Here is a 23,657-nt window from a genome sequence, read left to right as displayed (position 1 = left end):
TGAGATCATGACCTGAGCCGAAATCAAGAGTCAAATGCTCAACTGACTCCCCAGCTTCACTGATTCCTAATAAATGGATGATACAGGTCTCCGTACTCCATTCATGTGTGAAGTGGTCCTATGACGCTTCAAGTTCCGTAGCGCCAAAGACTTGACAGTATAACCATCTCTTACTCATTTATGTGGTTACAAACTATTATCATTTCAGTGTAGATTTAGAGATTATATGATTTAAATTCGGTTAATCTATTTTTTCCAAAACGGACAAATGACTTAAAAAGATGGTTTCAAAAATAACAGTGCAGTGATGAAGTCCTGGGAACCGTTGTCTGTGCTTCATGTGGATTATTAATTTAATTCTTTACAAGAGTTTAGAAGGTGGGCACTGTATCATAAACCCCACTTACAGACGAGGAAGCAGATGAACAGAGTGGTTTAGTAGTTTGCCAAGGTCAGAGAGCAGAGCCAGTCTTGAACCTACATTTGGTTTCAGAGCCTGGGCGCTTAGTTACTGTGCTGTGCTGCTCTCAAGGCAGGTAATTACTCAAATGAATTCAAACAAATTCGGTAGGTAGGATTGGGAATTTAATTTAGAAAATAAAGTAAGGCCCTTGGACCTATCTATATGTATCTGTGTACCTATCTTTGATTGCCATTAAACGCACATACTGAAATAACTGAATATAAACTCAGACTATCTGTCAGAGTATTAAAATCTGTAACCCACAGTTTACCAAAAGGCATACTCCATTTCATTGCTCTCACTTAAATAGTAATAATTTTTAGTGAAAAACAAAATCAGTGTAAATAAGATAAAAATTGTATGCATTTACTTTGTCTTAATCACATTTGTTCTACAGTTGGCTATTGAATAACACAGGTTTGAGCTGCCCAGGCCCATCTATATGCAGATTTTTTTTTTGGTATAAATACAGTATAGTATTGTAAATGTATTTTCTTTTATGATTTTCTTAATAGCATTTTCTTTTCTCTAGCTTGCTTTATTGTAACAACATGGTATATCATACATATAACATACAAAATATGTGTTAACTGTTTGTTATAGGTAAGGCTTCTGGTAAACAGTAGTCTATTATTAGTGAAGTTTTTGGGAAGTCGAAAGTTACACGCAGATTTTTGACTGTGTTGAGGGGTCAGCGCCCCTAACTCCTACATTGTTGAAAGGCCAACTATATGTAATGTATATTTTTATGTATATAAATTTTGCATTTTATAAAAGTATATTTTGATGTATATGATGTAGCACGTACATTATTTGTATTTATTAGGGATGTGTGCTCAAAATGATCTTCGAAATGGGGATACGATAAATATTTGTGGAGGGGGCATTTATTTTAAAACTAGGAGAAAAAAGGCATTAGAGAAAGCAAGCACAGGTCATTATGTTCAATAAACAACTGAAAAATCAATGCTCAGACCTTGAGGAGGATGGCAGCTTTTTAAAATTTGTTTCCCCTGATTTTAAACCTGGTTATACCTTTGATCTTCAGAGCTAGCAGAGAAGACACAGGGTAGGTTTCAACCCTCAAGCAATGTCTTTTTTTTTTTTTTTTTGAGATTTTATTTATTTATTTGACAGAGAGAGAGAGATAGCAAGGGCAGGACCACAGCAGGGGGAGTGGGAGAGGGAGAAGCAGGCTTCCTGCTGAGCAGAGAGCCCGATGTGGGACTCGATCCCAGGACCCTGGGATCATGACCTGAGCCGAAGGCAGCCGCTTAACGACTGAGCCACCCAGGCGCCCCAAGCAATGTCTTTTTTAGAAATTGAGCATTCGAAAACAGGAGTGTGGGGGAAATCATCCCAGACAATCTTTTGCATGAAAGCTACACGTTAGAAAGGTATAGTTTTAGGCTTTAGGAACTTGAAAGAAAGTTAACTATCAGGGAAGCTGAAGGAAAAGTTTAATAAGAGTTATGATTAAGATTGAAAGTTATTTTTAGTCTGGAGAAATTGTAGTAGTTTCAAGCTTTAATTTTTCTTTAATGGGATTGATGAAGATAAGTGCAAGACTGTAAGAGAAGACCTCAAAGAATTGATTATAATGTTACCTATTGCTTTATGTTCAGAAGATGAGCAAGAGTCTACCTTCCAGCATTCTGTACAAAATAATAGACTCCCTCTGGTTCCTTAGCTTATCCGTTGGTCAACCTTTATTATAAATTTTTCTAATATACTGTGAGAGGCTATCTTTTGTTTTTACCTACTCTTTGGAAGTCATTAGAATCCCTATTGCTTATTCTTTTTTTTAATTTTTAATTTTTATTTATTTTTTCCCTATTGCTTATTCTTTAATAAAAATGTCCAAATAATGGCGATTGAATCTTCTCTTCAATGGACAGAGGCATAGTTTGTTGGTCATTAGCATCATTAGACTGTGATACAAATACTAGTATTTTTTAGACTAATTAATATTGAAGAATTGATAAATTAATCTTAGTAATATTGTAGATTCTACTGCAGGTGTACTTAGCCCCTGGATAGGTTTTATTAAAGTATATCCATAGTTATATTTATCAGTAGTATCAGTGCATCATCTGCTTATCATCTACTTCTTTTAGCATTTCCCTGGAAAGCCTTTAAAGCATCCGTTTTTATGAAACCCCTTATTGACTCTGACCACCAATATGAATGTAAAAATCATGTATCCTCACTGGGCCTCATGTTCTGTTCTTTTTTTGTGGTATTGTTTAACTCATTTCTCTGTTCCTTGAATATCTGGTAAATTGGTAGATAGGTATAGACGCTTGATTAAAATTTAGTAGTTTTTTTTTTTTTTAAAGATTTTATTTATTTATTTGACAGAGAGAGACAGCGAGAGAGGGAACACAGGCAGGTGGAGTGGGAGAGGGAGAAGCAGGCTTCCCGCTGAGCAGGGAGCCCGATGTGGGGCTCGATACCAGGACCCTGGGATCATGACCTAAGCCGAAAGCAGAAGCTTAAGGACTGAGCCACCCAGGCGCCCCAGTAGTTTTGTTTTTTAAGATAAGAATACTTTGTAAGAATTGCTACATATTTCTTCTGCAAGAGACATAAAAGTTTGGCTGCTCATTTTTAATGATGCTGGAATGCAGTGGGGGTTCAGGAACTTTTTAAAGTTCCCCCTCAGCCTTTAATGCTTTTGGTATCCGTTGATAATTATTTCCTAATCCATTATTTACAGTCATTTCTTCCGAATTTATTAGCTGGATTTATTCTATAAGCTGGAACTTCCTTCATCAACTCTTTAGTTCCCCGTGAAATACTGTCCTTATAAGAAAGACAAGGGCGCCGGGGTGGCTCAGTCAATTAGGCGTTCGACTCTTGATTTTGGCTCAGGTCATGATCTCAGGATCCTGGGATCGAGCCCCTCGTCTGGCTCCACGCTGGGTGTGAAGCTTGCTTAGGATTCTCTCTCTCCCTCTGCCCCTACCCCCCACCCCACGCTCATGCTCTCTCTCTCTCAAAAAAAAAAAAAAGAAAAGAAAGAAAGACAAGATAAAACTTTGATGTTTTCCTTTTATATATTAGTTTACGACTTCCATGGAGACTAATGAAAGGTTTTTTAAAATGTCATTATTAATTCATAAATTTTTATGTGGTTGATACGCTTTTTATCAATTGCGATATTTCTTTTTGATCAAAGTGGCCCTTGAATCTACGCAAAAAGATATTCCAGGCTGATCTACATTTGTATATTTCCTGTCCCAGACCTAGTGTATCCATATCTGCAAGGCCTCCTAGTTCCTTTTTGTGGGAAAAAGGTTTTTAGAGACTACAATCTGTGCGCCAGGGAAACTTGGTGCTGCTAGGCCTTTCAGTGGATAGAGGTTGAACACACACACACACACACACACACACACACACACACTTATAAAAAGACATGAGTTTATACTGATACCTCAAATTCCAATTTAAGTTTATAGGGCTTTTACTCTTATCTTTATTATTGTATCTTTTTTCCTTTGCATTAACAATTTTGGTTCCTAAGGATATTAATGCTTGCTTTGTCCTACAGAAATCTATAGTAGTTTCAAAATAATAATGTTACTAGATTAGTTCTAACAATGTGATTACTGAATGCACTTAAAATTCCTTTTTTTTATTCTTAGACTATTTCAGTAGGCATGTATAGTAAAAATTCCATGTTTTAAAGTTGCTCGAACTAATTTTTTGTGTAGTTCTCCACGGACTGGATAAACAGTTAGGTTTCCCTAATCTTTTTTGCCTTTCAACTTTAGGAATTTCTTTTTTTCCTCTGAAATCTTTTCAATTTAATTTAGTTTTTTAAAAAAAAATCGGTGCTGGGGCGCCTGGGTGGCTCAGTCCTTAAGCGTCTGCCTTCAGCTCAGGTCATCATCCTGGGGTCCTGGTATCGAGCCCCACATCGGGCTCCCTGCTCATCGGGAAGCCTGCTTCTCCCTCTCCCACTCCCCCTGCTTGTGTTCCCTCTCACGCTGTCTCTCTCTCTCTCTCTCTGTCAAATAAATAAATAAAATCTTAAAAAAAAAAAATTGGTGCAAAGCAAATGTTTTTAAAAATATACTTTGATTCCTCTGCACTCTTCCCTCTTTCTCTATAGATAACCATTTTTATTTTTGATTTATCCTTCCTGGTTTTTAAATATAAGCAAATATGTACATGTCTGTGGATGTGTGTTTGACATTGCCCTTTTTTAAAAAAAAGATTTATTTATTTATTTTTAGAGAGAGAGTGTGTGTGCGAGTGGGGGGTGTGTGGAGGGACAGAGGGAGAGGCAGAGAGAATCTCCAGAAGACTCTGTGCTGAATGCAGAGCCCGAATTGGGGCCTGATCCCACGACCCGAGATCATGATGAGATGAGCACCCGAGTAGAAACCAGGAGTCTGGCGCTTAACCTTCAAAGCCACCCAGGCACCTCGACATTGCCCATTCTTAAAAGTCTTCTCTGCCTAGGCTTTTTTGGGTAGTGAGTGTGTGACCTGGACGCATGGTAGCGCTGTGAGAATTGTCCTCTTTCCTTTTTTTATACTTTCAAAGTCTCCCCAAGTCCTCATCGATTAACTTTTGGGTGTTTTGTCAGCTGGCTTTGGGAGCCAGTGTCTATTAATGAGAAGGGAAAAGGAAGACAATAAATGTTTATCAAACTGTGTGTCATTTTCTCATAAGGTGGGATTATTTTTCCCCATTATTATTTTTTTTTTTTAAAGATTTTATTTATTTATTTGAGAGAGAGAGAATGAGAGAGAACACATGAGAGGGGAGAGGGTCAGAGGGAGAAGCAGGCTCCCTGCCGAGCAGGGAGCCCGATGCGGGACTCGATCCAGGGACTCCAGGATCATGACCTGAGCCGAAGGCAGTCGCTTAACCAACTGAGCCACCCAGGCGCCCATTTTTCCCCATTATTAAAGAGGAGGAAGTTGAAGTTCAGTCGGCTGTAGTTACACACACCAGATCACATGGCCGGTAAGAAGTCGGTTAGAGTTGAGGATTTAATGCACCTGAAGTCTCTTTGTAATGTATCAAGAATGATGTGTGGGCATCTCAGCATTTCAGTGGTGGTTGTGCTAGCATATTGAACGGTTTTTGCTTTTTTTTTTTTTTTAAAGATTTTTATTTATTTATTTGATAGAACACAAGCGGGGTTGGGGGGAGGAGGAGAGGGAGAAGCAGACTCCCCACTGGGCAGGGAGCCTGATGTGGGGCTCGATCCCAGGACCCCAGGATCATGACCTGAGCTGAAGGTAGGAGCCCAACTGACCGAGCCAGCCAGGCGCCCCTGATATTTTTAATCTAACATTTCAGAGGATCTAATTTTATTTCGCTTTTTGGTTTTATTTTTTATTTTATTTTATTTTAAGATTTTTTATTCATTTGAGAAAGAGCACGAGTGGGGGGGGAAGGTCAGAAGGAGAGACAGGAGCAGACTCCCCATTGAGCAGGGAAGCCTGATGCGGGGCTCAATCCTAGGACCCTGGGATCGTGACCTGAGCCGAGGGCAGATGCTTCACCGACTGAGCCACCCAGGCGCCCCTTGTTTATATTTTTTGAGTGGTACTTAAGAATCTGATAGAAAACCTCACTTTTGTGTTTTTTTAAAAGAATTTTTGAGAGTTATATTTTAAAATGTATAATATATGAAATGCTTAATATCCAGAATGTAACCATGGGAATTGAAAAAGAAAAAAATTACAGAGAATTTTTAAATCCATTTTCATGAAGGCCAAATTTATTGCATATATTTTCCTTCAATTTTAACCTAAAACCAATGCCTAGAGCATCCGTTTAATGTTAAAATGGCAGATTTGCAGTCAGAATAATTATTTCTACTCTCAGATACCTTTTATGAGGATCATAAATTCCCTATCTCCTCTCTGTTCTCTTAACTATACATGGAAATTCTTTCTCTTGAAAATGTGTTGCCCCAAATTTAACAAGGTTTTTTTTTTTTTTTTTCTATTCTAGTTTGGGAATACCTGCTACTGTAATTCAGTTCTTCAAGCACTTTATTTTTGTCGTCCATTTCGGGAAAAAGTTCTAGCATACAAGAGCCAACCTAGGAAGAAGGAGAACCTTCTTACCTGCCTAGCAGACCTCTTCCATAGCATAGCCACTCAGAAGAAGAAGGTTGGGGTGATTCCTCCTAAGAAGTTCATAACAAGATTACGGAAGGAAAATGGTAATTCTTCTACTTCTGAATGTATTCTTACATAGCAGAAAGGGTAAATACAGCACACTACAGTTCAGCAAGCACTGACCCGAGCATCTTCTAAGCCTGAAAGTATTTTAGCCATTGAAAAACCAAAGCTGACGTTCTTTAAGGAAGTGCTAGTTTAGTGAGGAGGTAGTCACGCAGTAATTAATATGAGGTGTGATTAATGTTGGAAGTATGTTCTACAAAGACCAAATTCTGTATGCCAGGAAATGAGAAATGATTTTTTTTTTTTTTTGCTTGCTTGGCTTTTCTATTGAGAATGTAGTTGGGTTCCCTCCCCACCCCGCATTATTTGTTTTGTAGTTCTTTCATGTATGTTGACCCATTTGATCCTTACACTGCCCTGATTTAGAGAGCATGTTATTTCCCCCATTTTAGCCAGGCAAAGAACAGAGGCTAAAAAGCTTTCCAGGAGTCATACTCCAGGGAAAGAGCCAGAATAATAAAACTTTTTGGCCTAGGGTAAGTGGTTTTAACTCCGCTCACCCCCTTCTTTAAATAGTTACTGATTAAGCCCCACTTCTCTTTTCTCTCTTAAATGTTGTTTAATGCTCACAGCAAGCCCAGAAGTCAGATGTTATTACCTCACTTTACATGAGATAGTGGACGCTCAGAGAAGTTAAAATGGCTTGTCAGGGTCCCGCACATCTTCCTGACATCTAAATCCCATATTCTGTCTAGTGTGGTATGTTACCTCAAAAAATTCAAGTGGGGTTTAAATAACATGTAGAATTCTGTGTTTTGTTTGATTTAGGCATTTTAGTCATTGTAGAAATAAAATTGAGTGATATTTTTAGTTTGATTTGTTGTCAAAAGATGCCCACAGAAATAAGATTTGAGAAGTCTTTAAGATTGGTTATTAAACACACCATTGAATAATCCTGTCCTTAACTGAGTTGACAATGTCCATTATCCCATGAACTGAGATAAGCCTGGGTCATATCTAGTTTCCTGAAATGTAAGGAGACACTGAGATAATATGGCGACAGGCTCTTATTCTTGAATCTGATTCATGTGTTAAAGATTTTATTCATTTCCTCCATATACCGATACAAAGCAGTTTATCATTTATTCACAAAAATACATTTTTTTATGTTTTCCCTATCAAAGCCAAACATCTTTCTTAAATTATAAATCTGTAGTATCTTCTATTTTTAAGAACACCATATACAGCTCTGTTAGAATGTGGCTGAGTGATTCAAGTCCTCTTAGTCTTTTTGTCTGTATTGGCATGAAATTTCAAGAATTTTGTCCTGGTAGAAAATTCATGAGCATGGTAATTGAATGTGCCATCTTTTCTCAGTGATTTTGTTAGTATTTTAGAAATGTTTAGCATCAGAAGCATGAAACACAGAATACGCATTATTTTCTTTTTCAGTTAATAGTGCGTTTTTCTTGACCTTATTCTTTTTTTTAAAGATTTATTTATTTGAGGGGGTGGGAGGAGCAGAGGGAGAGGAAGAGGGAGAGAATCTCAAGTAGACTCCCCGCTAAGCGTGGAGCTGGGCACAGGGCTCAGATGCAGGGCTTGGTCTCACAACCCTGAGATCGTGACCTGAGCCAAAATCAAGAGTCGGACGCTTAACCAACTGAGCCACCCAGGTGCCCCTTGACCTTATTCTTTAATATGTTGTATGTGCTCTTAGTTTGGGCTGCTGTAACAAAAGTACCACAGACTGGGTGGCTTAAACAATAGACGTGTATTTCTCACAGTAACATGCTGGCAGCTTCAGTGTGATGCGGGCCATCTTCCTTGTTTGCAGATGGCTACCTTCTTGCCATGTCCCCACATGGTGAAGAGAGAGAAGCAAGCTCTCTCATGTCTGTTCTTAAAAGGGCACTAATCCCAGTCTTCAAGACCTGAAGGTCCTCCCAAGGCCCCATTTCCAAAGAGCATCACACTGGGGGTTAGGGTTTCAAAGTGAATTTTGGTGGAGGTACATGCATGTGGCCCTCAACATGATCTTTAAGTGTGCAGTGACTTTTTAAATGTAGATTAAGTCATGCTGAACACAGAGCTCAAGTTACTGTGTTTTGAAAGTTGTGTATGTGTGGCTTTATATGTTTGCTTGGCAAAGCTGGGATGTTTTTACTGTGTTTATTATTTTTTAATAATTCAGTATTTTCTGAAAATTTTTTATATGTTTAGGCAGAGTAAATTGATATACAGTAGACTTCTTAAATATTTTTTTCAATGAAATTTGATTCCAGAATGAATATTCCAAACTTATCTTCTCATAGTTTTGTTTCATTTTTCTCTACCTCAAACAATATTTAATGGAAAAACATGTTTATTATTTGACGTTGCTCACATTTTTATGTTTTGAAATAGTTTTGCCTTTTGATTTTTTGCCTGATAATTTTGTAGAGGAGAGCATACAAATTAAAGAGGATTTAATGGGTTATCCATTGCTTAACTCTCCTTCTGAGATTATGTTTGCTAGTTGTTGTTTTTTTTTAATCTCTGGAAGAAACGGATGTTGCCCATTTCAGAATTTCCACTAACTTTCACTGTTGGACTGTTGTTCTTAAATCAGTTTTCTTCCATGGTATGCTGTAAACATCGTGTTTTATATTTTCAGTAGATATTAGCTCCATATTGTGTTAAACACTGTTACTTTATATAACTAACCATTTTGATATTACTTGGGAAGAATCTATTTTAATTTCAGTAATGGATTTTTGTTTTCAAAATTTTAATTCATGTTACCTAATCATAGCGTATGAGAACTGTAGCATAGTACTTTTACAGTGTGATAAAACACTTGCTCCATAAATGTGTTATCCTTGATGATGGGAAACTAGTTGAATGTTTGAATTGATTATTATATATTTAGCTTCTGCTGAGTGCCATAAACTAGGGGAGAAGACAAACAATCATGTAATATAATGTATTATCGCCATGAAAAAAAAATTAAGCATGGAAAGGGAGTTGGTAGGTTATGTTAGTTCAGAGAGTTGGAGAAGCCATTGAAAGGTCTCAGGCAAAATCATTCTAAGCGGATAGAATAGAAATTGCAGTTGCCCTGAGTGCTTGAAGGATGACAAGGAAATTAATGTGGCTCGAGTGGAGTAAGATGAAGATAGAGAAAAAAGGTAAGGGCCTAGCACTTGGGTTTTATTTTGAAAGCCATGGCAAGCCATTGGAGGGTGCTGAGCAGGTGGGTGATGTGTTTTGATCTGCATTAGGAAGCGATCCCTCTGGTTGCTGGGTAGTGTGGTGGTGGGAATGAATGGGCATGGGCTGCATGAGTACACACAGGTAGACCAGCCAGGAGGCTGCTTCACTAATGTAGGTAAGAAATGAAGCGGAAGCCCTCTGTTTCACACTGCTAACTTCCTGTAGAAGAATTAAAACCTGGACTGATGATCTACTTCTGTGCTAGCTAGTAGTGACTCAGCTTGGGATCATTTATGGTGGGCTTGAAAGTCACATCAGCTGGCACGTATAGCTGTGGGCTCTGAGTCACCGAGTCTTCGCGGCACACCCTGTTTACACTGTTGTCTGGGGCCAGATTTATTCTCATGTCATTGTAGCTGTTTCAGCCCCTGTTGTTCATTTGTTCACCCATTCATTCATTCATTCATTCATAAAATGTCAAGCACATCTAAATATGTGGCAAGGACTGTTCTGGGTGCTGGGGATACAGTACCGAATGAGATAGAAAAGATCCTTATTCTCAAGAAACCTGTATGTACATAGCGATGCTTCAGGTGATGTAGATATTAATAGTATATATATTTAAGGATGGGTATTCCTTAAGTGAGGATATAATTACAAATAATACCTATTAAGTAGATTTGAGTGAATAATTTCCCATATTCATTTTAATCCTTTTTCTCCAGAAGAGCACGAAAGACTTTTTGTATTAATGAAAGCTACCTATTTCTGAATTATGAAGAACACATAACATTTTTAGGCATTGATTTAGTTTTCTTTTTTTTTTTGCATTAATGTTGCAGCTATATTAGGACTTTAATAATTTATACCTTTCATATACGTTTATTTAATAATGAAATTGTCTGTCTCTCCCACTACACTGTCAGTTCCATGATGGAGGGATCCCATTTGTTTTTGCTCACCATTGTATTCCCAGCACATAATCCAGTTCCTGGTACATAGTAGGTGCTTACTAAATATTTGATGAGTGAGTGAATGAATGAGTGAATTTGTTTAATTTGCCAAAGCAACTTTGAAGTCCACCTTTCCCATCATGCTACTTAGCAGAGAAGAAAGCAAAGCATAAGGAAACCAAGATTTTAGAAATTAAATGTAATACAGTTTATGGGGATTGTCTGCAGCCATTTAGTTGATGTTGTTTTGATGTTTATGTGGTCCTGGCTGAAGTTTTTAAATCTGTATTGGCTACTCTTAGGCACAGCGAGAGTCTGGCACATTCAGCATACTGTGTTTATAGAAAATGGAGTATAAATTGTTTTAAATATTTCAACAAAATGCTTAGAAAGAGTATTTTCTGGTTTACTTTACATCTCATTTCTGGAGCATTCAAGTCAGGTGAGGTATATTTGTGAATGTGAAGTCATTGTTCTGTGTTGAACATCCAAAAAAAGATGTTTCAAGTTTTTAAAAAAACAAAAACGTTTGTACATTTTTGCTTTACAAATTATTTTGAAAGACATGCATAGATGCTAAAATAATTTTAAACAGGAAAAAAAATGAGACTTCTTTATTATTTTTTTATTTAGAACTTTTTAGTTATTTTTTTAATTTTGTAGTTTATTTTAAATATTTATGGCGAGAATGTATTCTTTAAAACTTTGGTTATAAAAAACCTGATTTAGTGGAAAAGAGACACTTTAGACTGTGGCGTTGAGCCAGCAGATAGAGATCCACCTCAATGAATTGTTCATATCTCACTTTAACTAGGCCCTTAGAGTGTTGATAAAATATTTTTACTGGTCCTCTCCCATTATTCTTCCTTTTAGGTTCCTCTCTGACTTTTCCAGTTTGTTTGTATTTTCCTTGAGCCCCCTAATCAACTTTAGCATATTTCCTTTCAGTTCTTATCTTAGCAGACCTGGGTGGTTCTGGATTTGTGACCTGGGGATGGGTGAGTGAGAGATGAAAAGGGGACTTTTAAGGGTGTCGTGTGCACTTCTGGAAGCTGCCCCGACACTCAAAGTGTCAGGGTTGGTGAGGGAGTTGGGATGGACAAAGAGACCACGAATCAGGCCGTCAGTGGGTGAGGGGAAGTTGGCAGATGACCACAGAAAGATCTTAATAGCTTTTTTGACTGAGGGCGAATTTTTCATATGCAAAGGAAAGGTAATGATTGAGAAGTGGCTGCAGGGAGCTCAGAAATGCCAAAGGTTGAAGAGATGGGGAGTTTAGAACAGAAAGTGGTTTCTGGAGGGAACAGCAGAAAGGGTTGAGAAAGAAGAACATCCCAACGATGAGGAAGGAAATAAGGAACAATAAACGACTGAAAGTAGTAGAGGATGGGAGAGTAGGATTGGGAGGTGGACTAGTATTTTCAGGGATGAAGTATCGCTGCATTGAGAGGCAAAGTGAAAGGTAATTGACTTCAGTTATCCCAGCCTTGGCCTAGACCAGTCCAGTGGTGGAACCATCTAAAAGTTCTGAGCGTGACTTGGTCTGGTCTCAGGGAGATGGAGTAGACGGCCAGGAGGTTTTGCGGTGAGCTGTGTCACAGTGTCGGTCGGGAGTGACACACGGACTTTTGCTGGGAATAGGGGACGGGGAATCGTGTCCACAGTGCTTGGATCTATCCCTCATGGGCAAAAACCACTGGACACACACACTACCAAATTATCATCAGTTAGATGTTAAGTCCACATAGGCTAATGCAGTATCTCTTAGGACCCAGGGCTTTTATTGTTCTAAAAAATAACATAAGGGGTTTGTTTAAGGCTAATCAAATCCCTTAGGACGAGCTTACAGCAGAGAAATGAAGTGTGGCTCTAACTGCGTTAATATTATTGTGTTTGACTTGAACTCCAAGAAAGAGGTTAAATAAATTGCCTGTGACATACATGTAATTAAAGGTAGAACCATCCTAGGAATCCAGACAGTCTTGCTCTAGCAGCTGCACCTTACATCTGAGGCTTTTTAAAGGTCTTACTGACACCAAGATTAAAAATCAGTCTTTATTTTCTTTGACTATACCTCCCATTTTCACTTGTTCCCATTCTATTTGTACAGTCCCTTTGCAAAGGAAGATGGTGTTCCATTTTACAGACTGCAAAATCAAGGCCTTTTTTGATTACCATGAGAGGGTGAACGTTTTCTCATGTTTCTTAACCTTTTGAATTTTGTGTCTATAAATTGTTGATTTCCACCCATTGTATTTCCTTTTGTATAAGCTCTTTCTGTGTTGAAGATGTTAATAGTTTTTGTTTTACTTTTTTTTTTAACTTTTTCAATGATTTCTAACGCACAGAACTTAATTTTATGCAGTCATAACTGTAGCTCTTCTAAAATGTAATGTTCTGTTCTTTTTATCTTAGACCTTCCCTAAGCTTTGTTCCTAATTTGCCTTTTATTTAAAAAATGTTAGCTGTAATCTTTCTGGAGTGTATTAAATGTGCATCGAGGATCTAAAGGTAACATTTTGCTGAGCGGGTTGTCTTCTGTGTGTGCTGGATGGCCAAGCCGCAGGGGCCGTTGAGTGGCTGGGTCTCCCTGGCACGCTGCCTTGTATGCGGCTTGCGGCGTCGGACTGCCACTTCCCGGCAGCATGACTTTCCCTCTCTGATCCCAATCCCTCATTTGGAAGATGACAATAACAGTGTCACAGAGTTGTTCAAAAATCACATGGGATACTGCCTGTGAAGTCCTTACCTTTCAGTTTCAGGTTGTGTAATGTCAAGCTCGGGGTGTAAAGCACTTCGTGTTCATGACTGTTTTTCCGTGATATTTATTCATTTGTATAGTGACAGGGAATCATAGTTATAAAATCGCACATTTTAGAGATTATCTGGATTGAAGAGATAATTTGTGATACCCTTGTTTCCTATACCTGACTGCAGATCAGAGTCACCTGGAGGAACTTTGAAAGTTCCAGGTTCCAGGCCTCACCTCTGACTGAGTCCCTAGGATGCGTGGCCCCGTCATCATCATTTCCACAACCTTTCTGTGTAGTTCTTACCCAGTTGGCTTCGCATTGACAAGAGGTTGTCCAGCTTCTGTTTTAAAGCTTGCTGTGTCAAACAAATAAATAAAGAATAAAACTTGCCATGTTTTAATCATTGTGGAATAATAAGATGAGCTAATAAAAAGTAGTAGTTTTTGATCTCTTCCATATATTATATAAATGTATGAGGCTAAAAGTTTTGCCTTTTTCTCATGGATCACTTAGTATTGTTGCTTTAAAAAGAAGATTCTCATTCATCTTAACTGTATTTTTCTCCAAGTTTAGTCATATTTTTATGTGAAAGCTAATCTATTTCTTGTACATGACTGACAATACCAAACGTTTGTACTTAGTTCTGATAGAATATTGGATATTTGTTTCAAATTTAGTGTTAATCAAGTTACTAAGTCTGAAGTAATTCTCTAATATATTTTTATTTTTAGAGCTTTTTGACAACTACATGCAGCAAGATGCCCATGAATTCTTAAATTACCTACTAAATACAATTGCTGATATTTTACAAGAAGAAAGAAAGCAGGAAAAACAAAATGGCCGTTTACCTAATGGTAATATTGACAGTGAGAACAACAACAACAGCACACCAGACCCAACGTGGGTTCATGAGATTTTTCAGGGAACATTGACAAATGAAACCAGATGTCTTACTTGTGAAACTGTAAGTATGTCATAAAATTTTGTGTAGAGCAGATTTAATTCATTTTTATTAAAAGTTCTTTGAGGATGAGTGTGAGAGATGAACGTGAAGGTTGTGATTTCTTAGGTATAGTATAAATGAATTATCAAAGATGTACTTGTCTGTTGAAAGGACTCTGTATACTCTTTTGTAATGCTGCTTATTAACAGTGAATACCTGAGGTGACAGAAAAATACTTACTGCGGTTTGGACTGTAGTTGACCCTTGAACAACAGGCATTTGAACTGCATGGGTCCACTTATTTGTGGAATTTTTTTTTATATATATAGTACTGTAAATGTATTTTCTTTATGATTTTCTTAATGACATTTTCTTTTCTCTAGCTAACTTTATTGTAATACTATGATACATATACAAAATGTGTGTTAATCAAGTATTTATGTTATTGGTAAGGCTTCTGGTCAACAGAAAGCTATTAGTGGTTAGGTTTTTGGAGAGTCAGAAGTTACACATGGATTTTCGACTGCGGGGACAGGGGTGGGAGGTTTCGGCACCCCTAACCTCTGCATTGCTCAAGGGTCAACGGTATTTGATTTTATTTCAGTATAAGAAGCAATAGAGCCATGTTCTGGAAATTATATGTTTATATGTCTGTGTCTTAGTTAAGCTCATAAGAAACTTCCAGGTTAGGGAGGTACATTAATTTGTTTTCCCTTTCCCTACAATTATGTTTATTGTTGGAATAAAAACTAAAGCATACTGTGTACACTCAAGTGGGGGAAGTACCCACTTGCTGGATACTTTGTGAAGATGAGCAGTAGGGAAGAAGCGTGAAAATGGATTTTATGTGGGATCAGATAGCCCAGTCCCTTTGTTGTATCATTGCCTTGTTACTTCATTTCTCATTTGAGGAGTGAAAGATCAGGCATCCATTATTCACCTTTCTTTTTTTTTAAAGATTTTATTTATTTATATGACAGAGAGACACAGCGAGAGAGGGAACACAAGCAGGGGAGCGGGAGAGGGAGAAGCAGGCTTCCTGCCGAGCAGGGAGCCCGATGCGGGGCTCGATCCCAGGACCCTGGGACCATGACCTGAGCCGAAGGCAGACACTTAACGACTGAGCCACCCGGGCGCCCCCCATTATTCACCTTTGCTGGTGGAGCCAACATACCCTTTCCAGCCTGTCTTCCCTTCAGCACAGGATCCGGTTTAGAGTTTAGTAGTTTTCATTGCATATACTTGTCGTGTTTTCTTTAGCCTCCTTTAATCTGGAACATTTCCATAGTTGTTTTTGTCTTTTATGACATTTACATTTTTAAAGAATATGTCTTTTTTTAAAAAAAATCTAACATTTCTCATATTGAGTTTGATGTTTCCCTCTGCTGAGATGCAGGTATGCATTCTTGGCTGGAGTGATTCAGTTAATGTTGTGCCTTTCTCAGGGTCTCACATCCGGCCACACGATATCCATCTGCCTCTCATTGGTGAAATTAATTTTGATCTCTCATTCAAGGTGTTCTTCACTTTCTCCGATTGATAATGACTGGCTTTTATGCCCTGGTAACTAGTAGGCTGTCTGTGGGGAGACACAAATATCTTGTTCATTAAATCTCCCCCCGAGATTTAGCATCCACTAAATGGATGGGTTTTTTTTTGCCCGATCCAGTTTTACTATGATGGTTCTATGACTAGTTTTTAATAGCTTAGAAGAGTAGCATCGTCCATTGGAAAAGAGAATTCACAAGCAAGAAAATAAGACAGATGTTTTATGGATGTTTGGAAGACTGGCATAGTTACTTGTTTGACTAAATCAGATAAATAAACACTAGTGGAGGCTACTAAGAAACTGTATTTTTTTTTTTTTAAATTAATGGACTTCAGAAAAATTGAGTGGGAAGTACAGAAGTTCCCACATATCTCTCTCCTTTCCTCCACTTCCCCCTATGATTAACGTTTTGCATTAATGAGGTACATTTGTTGCAGTTGATGGGCCAGTAATGATACATTATTAACTAAAATCTGTAGTTCATATTTGAGTTCAGTCTTAGTGTTGTCTGTTCTTTGGTTCCGTATATTTTGACAAATGTATAGTGACACATGTCTGTCATTACAGTATCATACAGAGTAGTGTCACTCTGTGTTTCACAAATTCATCCCTCCTTCCTCCCCAAATCCCTGGCAACCACTGATCATTTTACTGCCTCCATAGTTTTGACTTTTCCAGAATGTCATATATTTGGAATCGTAGAGTATGAGGCCTTTTCAGATTGTCTTCTTTCACTTAGCAGTATGTATTTAAGGTGCCTCCATGTCTTTTTGTAGCTTTATAAAGCTCATTTCTTTTTACCACTTAATTATATTTCATTATGTGGATATCCCACAGTTTATCCGTTCACTTATTGAAGGACACTGTTGAAGGACAACTTGCCTTCAAGTTTTGATGATTATTGCTTTGTCTTCTCTGGGCCTTTTGCCTCTCCATATACACTATGGAATCATACGAAATTTAGAAACTAGTTTATTACCCGTAATACAGTGTGCTGTGATTTCAAAGGCGATTGCGTTGAATCTCTAGATCAAGTTGGGAAGAGCTGACATCTTGACAGTCTTGAATCTTACTGTCCATTTACATGGACTGTACACTTACATCTTTTTTGATTTAGAAAGAAATCATCTTGTAGTTTTCCTCATGTCGATCTTGTACTTATTTTATTATGTTTATATAGGTAAGTGTGGTTTTTGTTTTTGGTGCTAATGTAAATAGTATTGTGGTTTCTTTCTCTCTATCTCTTAAAGCAGATGGTGACCCTTTTGGTTCAACCATGAATAAAAAGTTAGGGTCTTTAAATAGAACTATAACCCATATCGATGAGTGATCTATTGACTGTTGATTATGCATTGATCTTTTCCACTATAACCAGGCATTTGGAAAATGATTGTTGCCAGTAGTGTGATTTTAGTTAATGAAGGACACAGTAGTCATAAATGAATAAAATTCTCTTGTGGAAATACATTTTTATTGGTGACCCTCTCTCACATCAAGTGAAAGAGGTATAATTGAGTGTTTGAATACATTAACATCCCGTGAAGATGTTTTTGGGTTAGAGTAAGGACTGTTGCTCATTGCTGCAGCCATTAGTTAATTGTAGTAAGAATTTGGGCAATATTTGATGACAGGAATTGGTCTCAGTACTCATATTTGTTCAATCTAACCAACTCCAGTTATTTCAACAGAAGTTTTGTAGATACATCTTATAAAGAAAAATTTTATTGTAGCTGAGTTCTAAGCTTTAGGAAATAAATATACTGTCCAATTATTAGAGCAGTATTTCAGTTGGAATAGTAGGTATAATCAGAGAATTTGGCAGTTGCTTCATGTTTGGTATGATGGAATTTGGTCCGTGTTAGAAGATATGTGTAATTTATCCTCTTCAATAAAAGAGAAAATAGTTAAATTTGCATTGCATGTTGAGAAATGCAGTAATAGGTGAGGCTGGCATAGTAGATTTGGGAGGTCTTTGGGATACTATGGTGTAAGGCCTTTGAAGTTTACTGAGGATGATGGGGAGTGAGGGTTAGATGGAGAAGGTGATATCACCCATCCTTGTTTGCTCAAATATTTATTAATTTTATTTGTAATGGATGGATAGTGATCCTTCCACCCATTCTTCACTAGGTCCTCCTAGTGGTCAACAATATATATTTGCAGATAGTCTCCCAAGAATTAACGGTATGACTTAAGAATATTTCCTCAAAATCTCCATCATCATCTTGCAGATTCAGTAAATGATCATTAGTACCATGCCTTTATCAAATTCAGCTAGAGGGATGAAATTGAGGATTTCTCAGAGTGAATATATATCATTTCTTCATTTAGTTTTGCACAAATACTTGAGTACCGGCTATGCCAGGTAGAAGATGGGTAGAGGCTGGCAGAAGATGAATAAGGGAGTGGGAAGGAGTTGTGAAGGTTCAGAGTGGGCTTCTTGGAGGAGACAGTATTTGTATGGCAGATTTTAGTAATGCAGTTGTAAATATCCCACTTGGTAGGAGGTTGGGTTTCTGTAACAGCACCCTCTTCTTGTGTTCTTTTGTTCTTTGGTGCTTTCTTCTGGTCCCATGCCTTTTCTGCTGTTTATTCTTCAAATGTGGGCATCCTCCAGGGTTTCATTTTGGGCTGCTTTTCACTCTGCCTTGGGAGGATCATGTTCCATTTCCTTACCACCTGTGCTCATGACTCCCCACCCACATCTCCAGCCTACACTTCTTTACTGAGGCTCCCACATCCCGGCTGTGACCTGACCTTAGAACATGGGAGTCCCAACAACAACCAGACGTGTTTACAAACACTTTTAGAAGTTAAATACTGCCCCACTTGGTGGTTTCCCAGTACCAACACAATTGTAAACCCAAACGTAGTAACTCAGGTATATCCAGATGATCCAGAACAATCCTTATGTCAAATTTTTTATGTTATAATAAAGATGGAAATCTAAAATGAAGACCCCTGAGGCAGTGCCTGAGAACCACAAACCTCATTTTGAGAAACAACCAGACTCTTTAATCTTTATTTCTCTTTAGCTTACATATAAGGCCCTGCTCAGTCTGCCGTTAGCCTGTCTCTACCATACTATCCCTCGCCACCCTGCTCTCCTTCCTCCAAAACTGGGCTGATTCTTTTTCCTCAGCACCTCACATTCCCTTTCCTCTCTCTGTGTTGTCTTTCTTATTCTTTTTCACTGAATCTTTTGAGACCCAGATCACTTATCTTGTGGTGCCCCTAGGCCGTGCATACATGGTACTCCCAGCTACTTCTCTTTGATACAGCCACATAATCGGTCACAAGTTAATGATACTGAGCTTATAAAACTGATGCACTATTGAGGCAGGAAGGCATTTACTACACCAGATGTATAGCCCTTGTGGGTGAGAGGCACAGTCTGAGATCTCCTGTTGTGTGCTCACCTTAAGCATAGAGTCTTTGCAGGAAAGAACTAGGAAAATCGATGTCTGAAGTTCTGTCCTAATCCAATTCAAATGAATTAAGTAATAACTTGAATTTTTTTGTCAGAGGGTTTGCCCATAATTCAAACAGAACTTTATATTAGATTTTTTTTTTTTTTTGGAGAAGGATTAAAGGTCCTCAATGAAGATTGTAATTTGGCATTTTAGGCTAAATGATTTCCTTGAATGATGAAACAACACAGGTTGATGCCCTTTGCCAAGCATCCCCATTCAGTCTTAGCCTGTGTTTTTTTTTAAGAATTAGTATATATGGGCAGTTTGTTTCATGCTTTACCATAATACCGAGGTTTTGGAAAGTAATGGGATTTCACGTGCTAGCCTTTGCCAGAAAGGGAATCAGTCACAGGTGCACTTTGCTGTTTAATCTGTACGTATGTTGAGAGTCATTTACTCAGTGTCCTTTTGGATAATCCAGATTCGGTAGATTTCTTTTGAACTCGGGGAAGGTGAATTCTTCATGTACTTACGACTAATAAGAGAATGAATGCATTTAATTCTGTCATTTCAGAGCAGTGATTTACTGGTATTTAAAGAAATCAAAGGTAATTCCCTATTTTTACAGATAAGCAGCAAAGATGAAGATTTTTTAGACCTTTCTGTTGACGTGGAACAAAACACATCGATCACTCACTGCTTAAGGTAACTGGAGAGTTATTTTGAAATTTAATGAATATCTTTGGTTTAGAGTATTTTTAAATGAATACACGGTTTTCTGGTATAGACAAAATAAATTTATTTTGAATTTTACGCAGGGGTTTCAGCAACACAGAAACTCTGTGCAGTGAATACAAATATTACTGTGAAGAATGTCGCAGCAAACAGGAAGCACACAAACGGTAATTCAGCGTTTTAAAAAATTTGTTAGTGATTCTCTGGCAGTGGGTGTTGTAGATGGGCCTTTCCAGCTGAAAGTGATGTCTGAAAATTTACACTGAGTAAAAATTCCTAATTTTATCATTAAGTAATTAAGACTCACTGAGTTATTACTAGATAAACAATATTCAGCTCTGCAACCTTCGGTGATTTTCTACACTTAGTAAAAGTCGTTTAAGAGTCATAAACCAGTACAGTTAAAATATTTGACTTTGAAGCTTGCCTGCTTAAGTAAACTTTTTCTTGGTGAAGAGAGAGAAGGCGGAAAATCCTTTCCTTGCCCCTACCCTAGCTTCTGCTAATCCTACACAGGATCTTGTACCTTCTCTCATTTGGTATTTGGTGTCAAAGAATGGAATTGTCATCATCATTCTTGTTACTTTACTTTTCATTTTGAAATAATCTCAAGCTCAAAGAAAAGTTGTATGAACAGTACCAAGGATGCCTTTTTTTTTTTTTTTTTTTTTTTTTTAACCCAAAACCACTTGAAAATAAGGTCCTGATAGGATGTCCCATGATCCTGGACACTTGAGTGGCTATTTTCGACTGATGAGGAAGTTTTCCTATTGCCATATTCACCCACATGGGGCAAGTAACACTAACACGTTAACTGTTCTCGTGGAACTTACTTCATTAGCATGGATGTCCCAGTAATGTCCTTTATAGAACAAAAGGATCCAGTCCAGAAACACACATTACATTTAGTATTCATGTCTGTTTAGTCTTTTTACATTTGGAACAGTCTTTTCTTGACTTTAAAAATCTTGACACTTTTGAAAATTGTAGATTATTTTATAGACTGTCCCTCTTGGGCTTCATCTCATGTTTTTTTAAAAATCACATTGTTGATAAGTGTAAGTTTTCTGCCGAGATCTAAAATTTCTTGGAAAATTTAGGGGGCAAGGTTGCTTTTTTCAGGAGGATAAATATGCTATACTAATATTTTAAGATGCCCCTTACATATTTATTATTATTATTTTGCTAATTTAGAAATATAAAGGAATCTTTCCATTTTTACAGTTACTGGTCTTTATTTAGAAAGAACCTGAGGAAAACACATCGTCATTTCATTTAGTAGAACTAGTATATCATCACCAAGTGAGGTTTATATGTTGCTGGATTCAGTTTGCTAATGTTGTCTTGATTTTCACATCTTTGAAATAAATACCATGAGGGGTATTATTAGTCTGTAATTCTCTTATACCTTTGTCAGAGTTTGGTATCAGGTCCATGCTGGTCTCAAAAATGAGCTGATGACGATTCCCTCTTGGATAAAGGAGTTTGTATAAGCTAGGTACAGGTGGACCTTGCTTTATCGCACTTCACAGATACTGCGTTTTCTACAACTTGAAAGTTTATGGCATCCGTGAAGCAAACAAGTCTATTACTGCCCCTTTTCCAGCAGCGTTTGCTGACTGCATGTCTCTGTGTCATATTTTGGTAATTCCCACGGTATTTCAGACTTTTTCATCATCATTACATTTGTTATGCTGATCTGTGATCAGTGGTCTTTGATGTCGCTCTTGTAATTGTTTGGGGGTACCACAGACTGTGCCCGTATGAGGTGATGAACTTACCTGATAATATGTGTGTGTTCTGATTGCTCTGCCCACTGCCCATTCCCCCACCTCTTTTCCTCTCCTTTGGCCTCTCTGTTCCCTGAGACACAACGAAATTGAAAATAAGTATTCCATGATCAAATGAATTTTCTGTATAATAAAATTTCCTCTTCATTATTTATTCATGCTTCATATTATATAGACTCTGAGAGGACCCACAGAATAGGAGAAATTTATCTTCTTATCTAGCTTCATACAGAATTTATCTGCACATAGATTCCTTTTTATATGGCGCACCTGTTGAACTATATATAGCACAGCCCAGGAAAAATACCGGCTTGGTAAATGTAGGTGAAACAACCATAAGCTGTTACCCAATGGGAGGGTAAAGCATCTAGGGAAAAGCAAAGTGATGTCCCCGGGGAGATGGAATGAGAGCTATTGTGCATTTAATAGATACAGTATAGTGTAAATCTAACTTTTGTATGCACTGGGAAACCAAAAATTTCACTTCATTGGCTTTATTGCGATATTTACTTTACTGTGGTGGTCTGGAACTGAACGCACAATATCTCTGTGATATGCCTGTCTCCTGGACTTTCCCAGTTTTTCACGATATAAAATAACCCTAGAAGTGAATTTTTTTTTTCAGAAGTCTTGTATTTGAGATGATATATTTCAGTTCTATAAGTGGATTCCTGAGGCAAAGGCCATAAAGACTCTTATACTGCTAGATTTCTTTCCAGGAATGACTATCTGTTTATTCTTGCTAATGTTTTTCAAAGGCCAGGGTAGAATAGTAAATGTTTCTGAGATAATAAGCTGCCCACCACATTTAAGATTTGTAGGATGCAGATTTAGTAAATGCTACAAAATGATTTTTGTTTTCACTTCATTAGAGGCAATGGCTTAGTAAATTTCATTTTTTAATTATGAAAAGCGTTATGCTTCATTGAACACATATAGAATTCGGTTCCGCTACATTTGTCAAGTATCTGTCATGTGCCAGGCATGTTGCTCGATAGAGAAATATAATGGGGGAAAAAAAAAAAGGTTTCTACCTGCCAAGACTTCAGATCCTAGAAGAAGAGAAAGACCCATAATCATCTAAATACTTTATGGTGTTGTAAATGGTACACACACACACAGTGAATCCGTGAAGTGCTGATGGGGGATTGAAGGGAGGAGATCCTTATGCCAGGGGTTATAACGTGAGCTGAGCCTTCAGAAGAATAAACTGTCGTTAGATGAAGTAGGAGTGCAGAGGTCGTATCAGGGAGAAATGGCATTTAAGGGCATACTAAAGATTATTTAAAATGTGGAAGATAGCCAGTTAAAAATTTATCTCCTAGATTTGCAGGTTATTAGCTCCCTTTCTAGAATACATGTAGTCATCATTCTTGATATGGAGTTATTTCTTAATCTCTGGCAAACACCTTTCACAGAATGGTCTTTAATGCTTTCTCATCGTTTGTCCTGTTCTCCATCCGTTATTGAATTATATAGACCGATAGAACAAATGGCTGTCTGCACTCACGTCCAAAGGAGTTAGCAGCTGTAAGGAACTGGTTTTCTTCCACCCATCGTCGGCCTCATGTGCAGTTAGCCTGATCCTCAGGGGCCTGTATTTCAGAATAAGGATTTCTGAACAAAGGACTGATGCCGGTCCATCTACTTTGAAGCCGTATGGAGTACAAAGTCAAATTATGTCATTTAGTGATGATGGGTGGGGTGG

At 37.8% G+C, this 23,657-nt stretch overlaps 1 protein-coding gene across 4 annotated transcripts in view; it reads left to right on the top strand.

Annotated features, from left to right (window-relative positions):
* Positions 1-23,657, top strand: part of USP12 (ubiquitin specific peptidase 12) — a 91,054-nt gene that overhangs the window by 59,154 nt on the left and 8,243 nt on the right. For 3 of the 4 annotated variants that reach the window (XM_081814767.1, XM_081814769.1, XM_081814768.1), the window contains exons 3-6: positions 6,443-6,656; positions 14,251-14,483; positions 20,053-20,129; positions 20,243-20,326. In XM_081814767.1, coding sequence (XP_081670893.1) covers positions 6,443-6,656; positions 14,251-14,483; positions 20,053-20,129; positions 20,243-20,326 — 608 coding nt within the window. The remainder of the gene's footprint in view (positions 1-6,442; positions 6,657-14,250; positions 14,484-20,052; positions 20,130-20,242; positions 20,327-23,657) is intronic. The other variant, XM_081814770.1, reaches the window with a different exon arrangement.

Source organism: Leptonychotes weddellii, chromosome 3 (genome assembly GCF_054177405.1).
Source record: "Leptonychotes weddellii isolate Sample4059 chromosome 3, ASM5417740v2, whole genome shotgun sequence".
In the NCBI taxonomy this organism is placed as follows: domain Eukaryota; kingdom Metazoa; phylum Chordata; class Mammalia; order Carnivora; family Phocidae; genus Leptonychotes; species Leptonychotes weddellii.
This window is presented reverse-complemented; position numbering and strand designations above follow the sequence as displayed.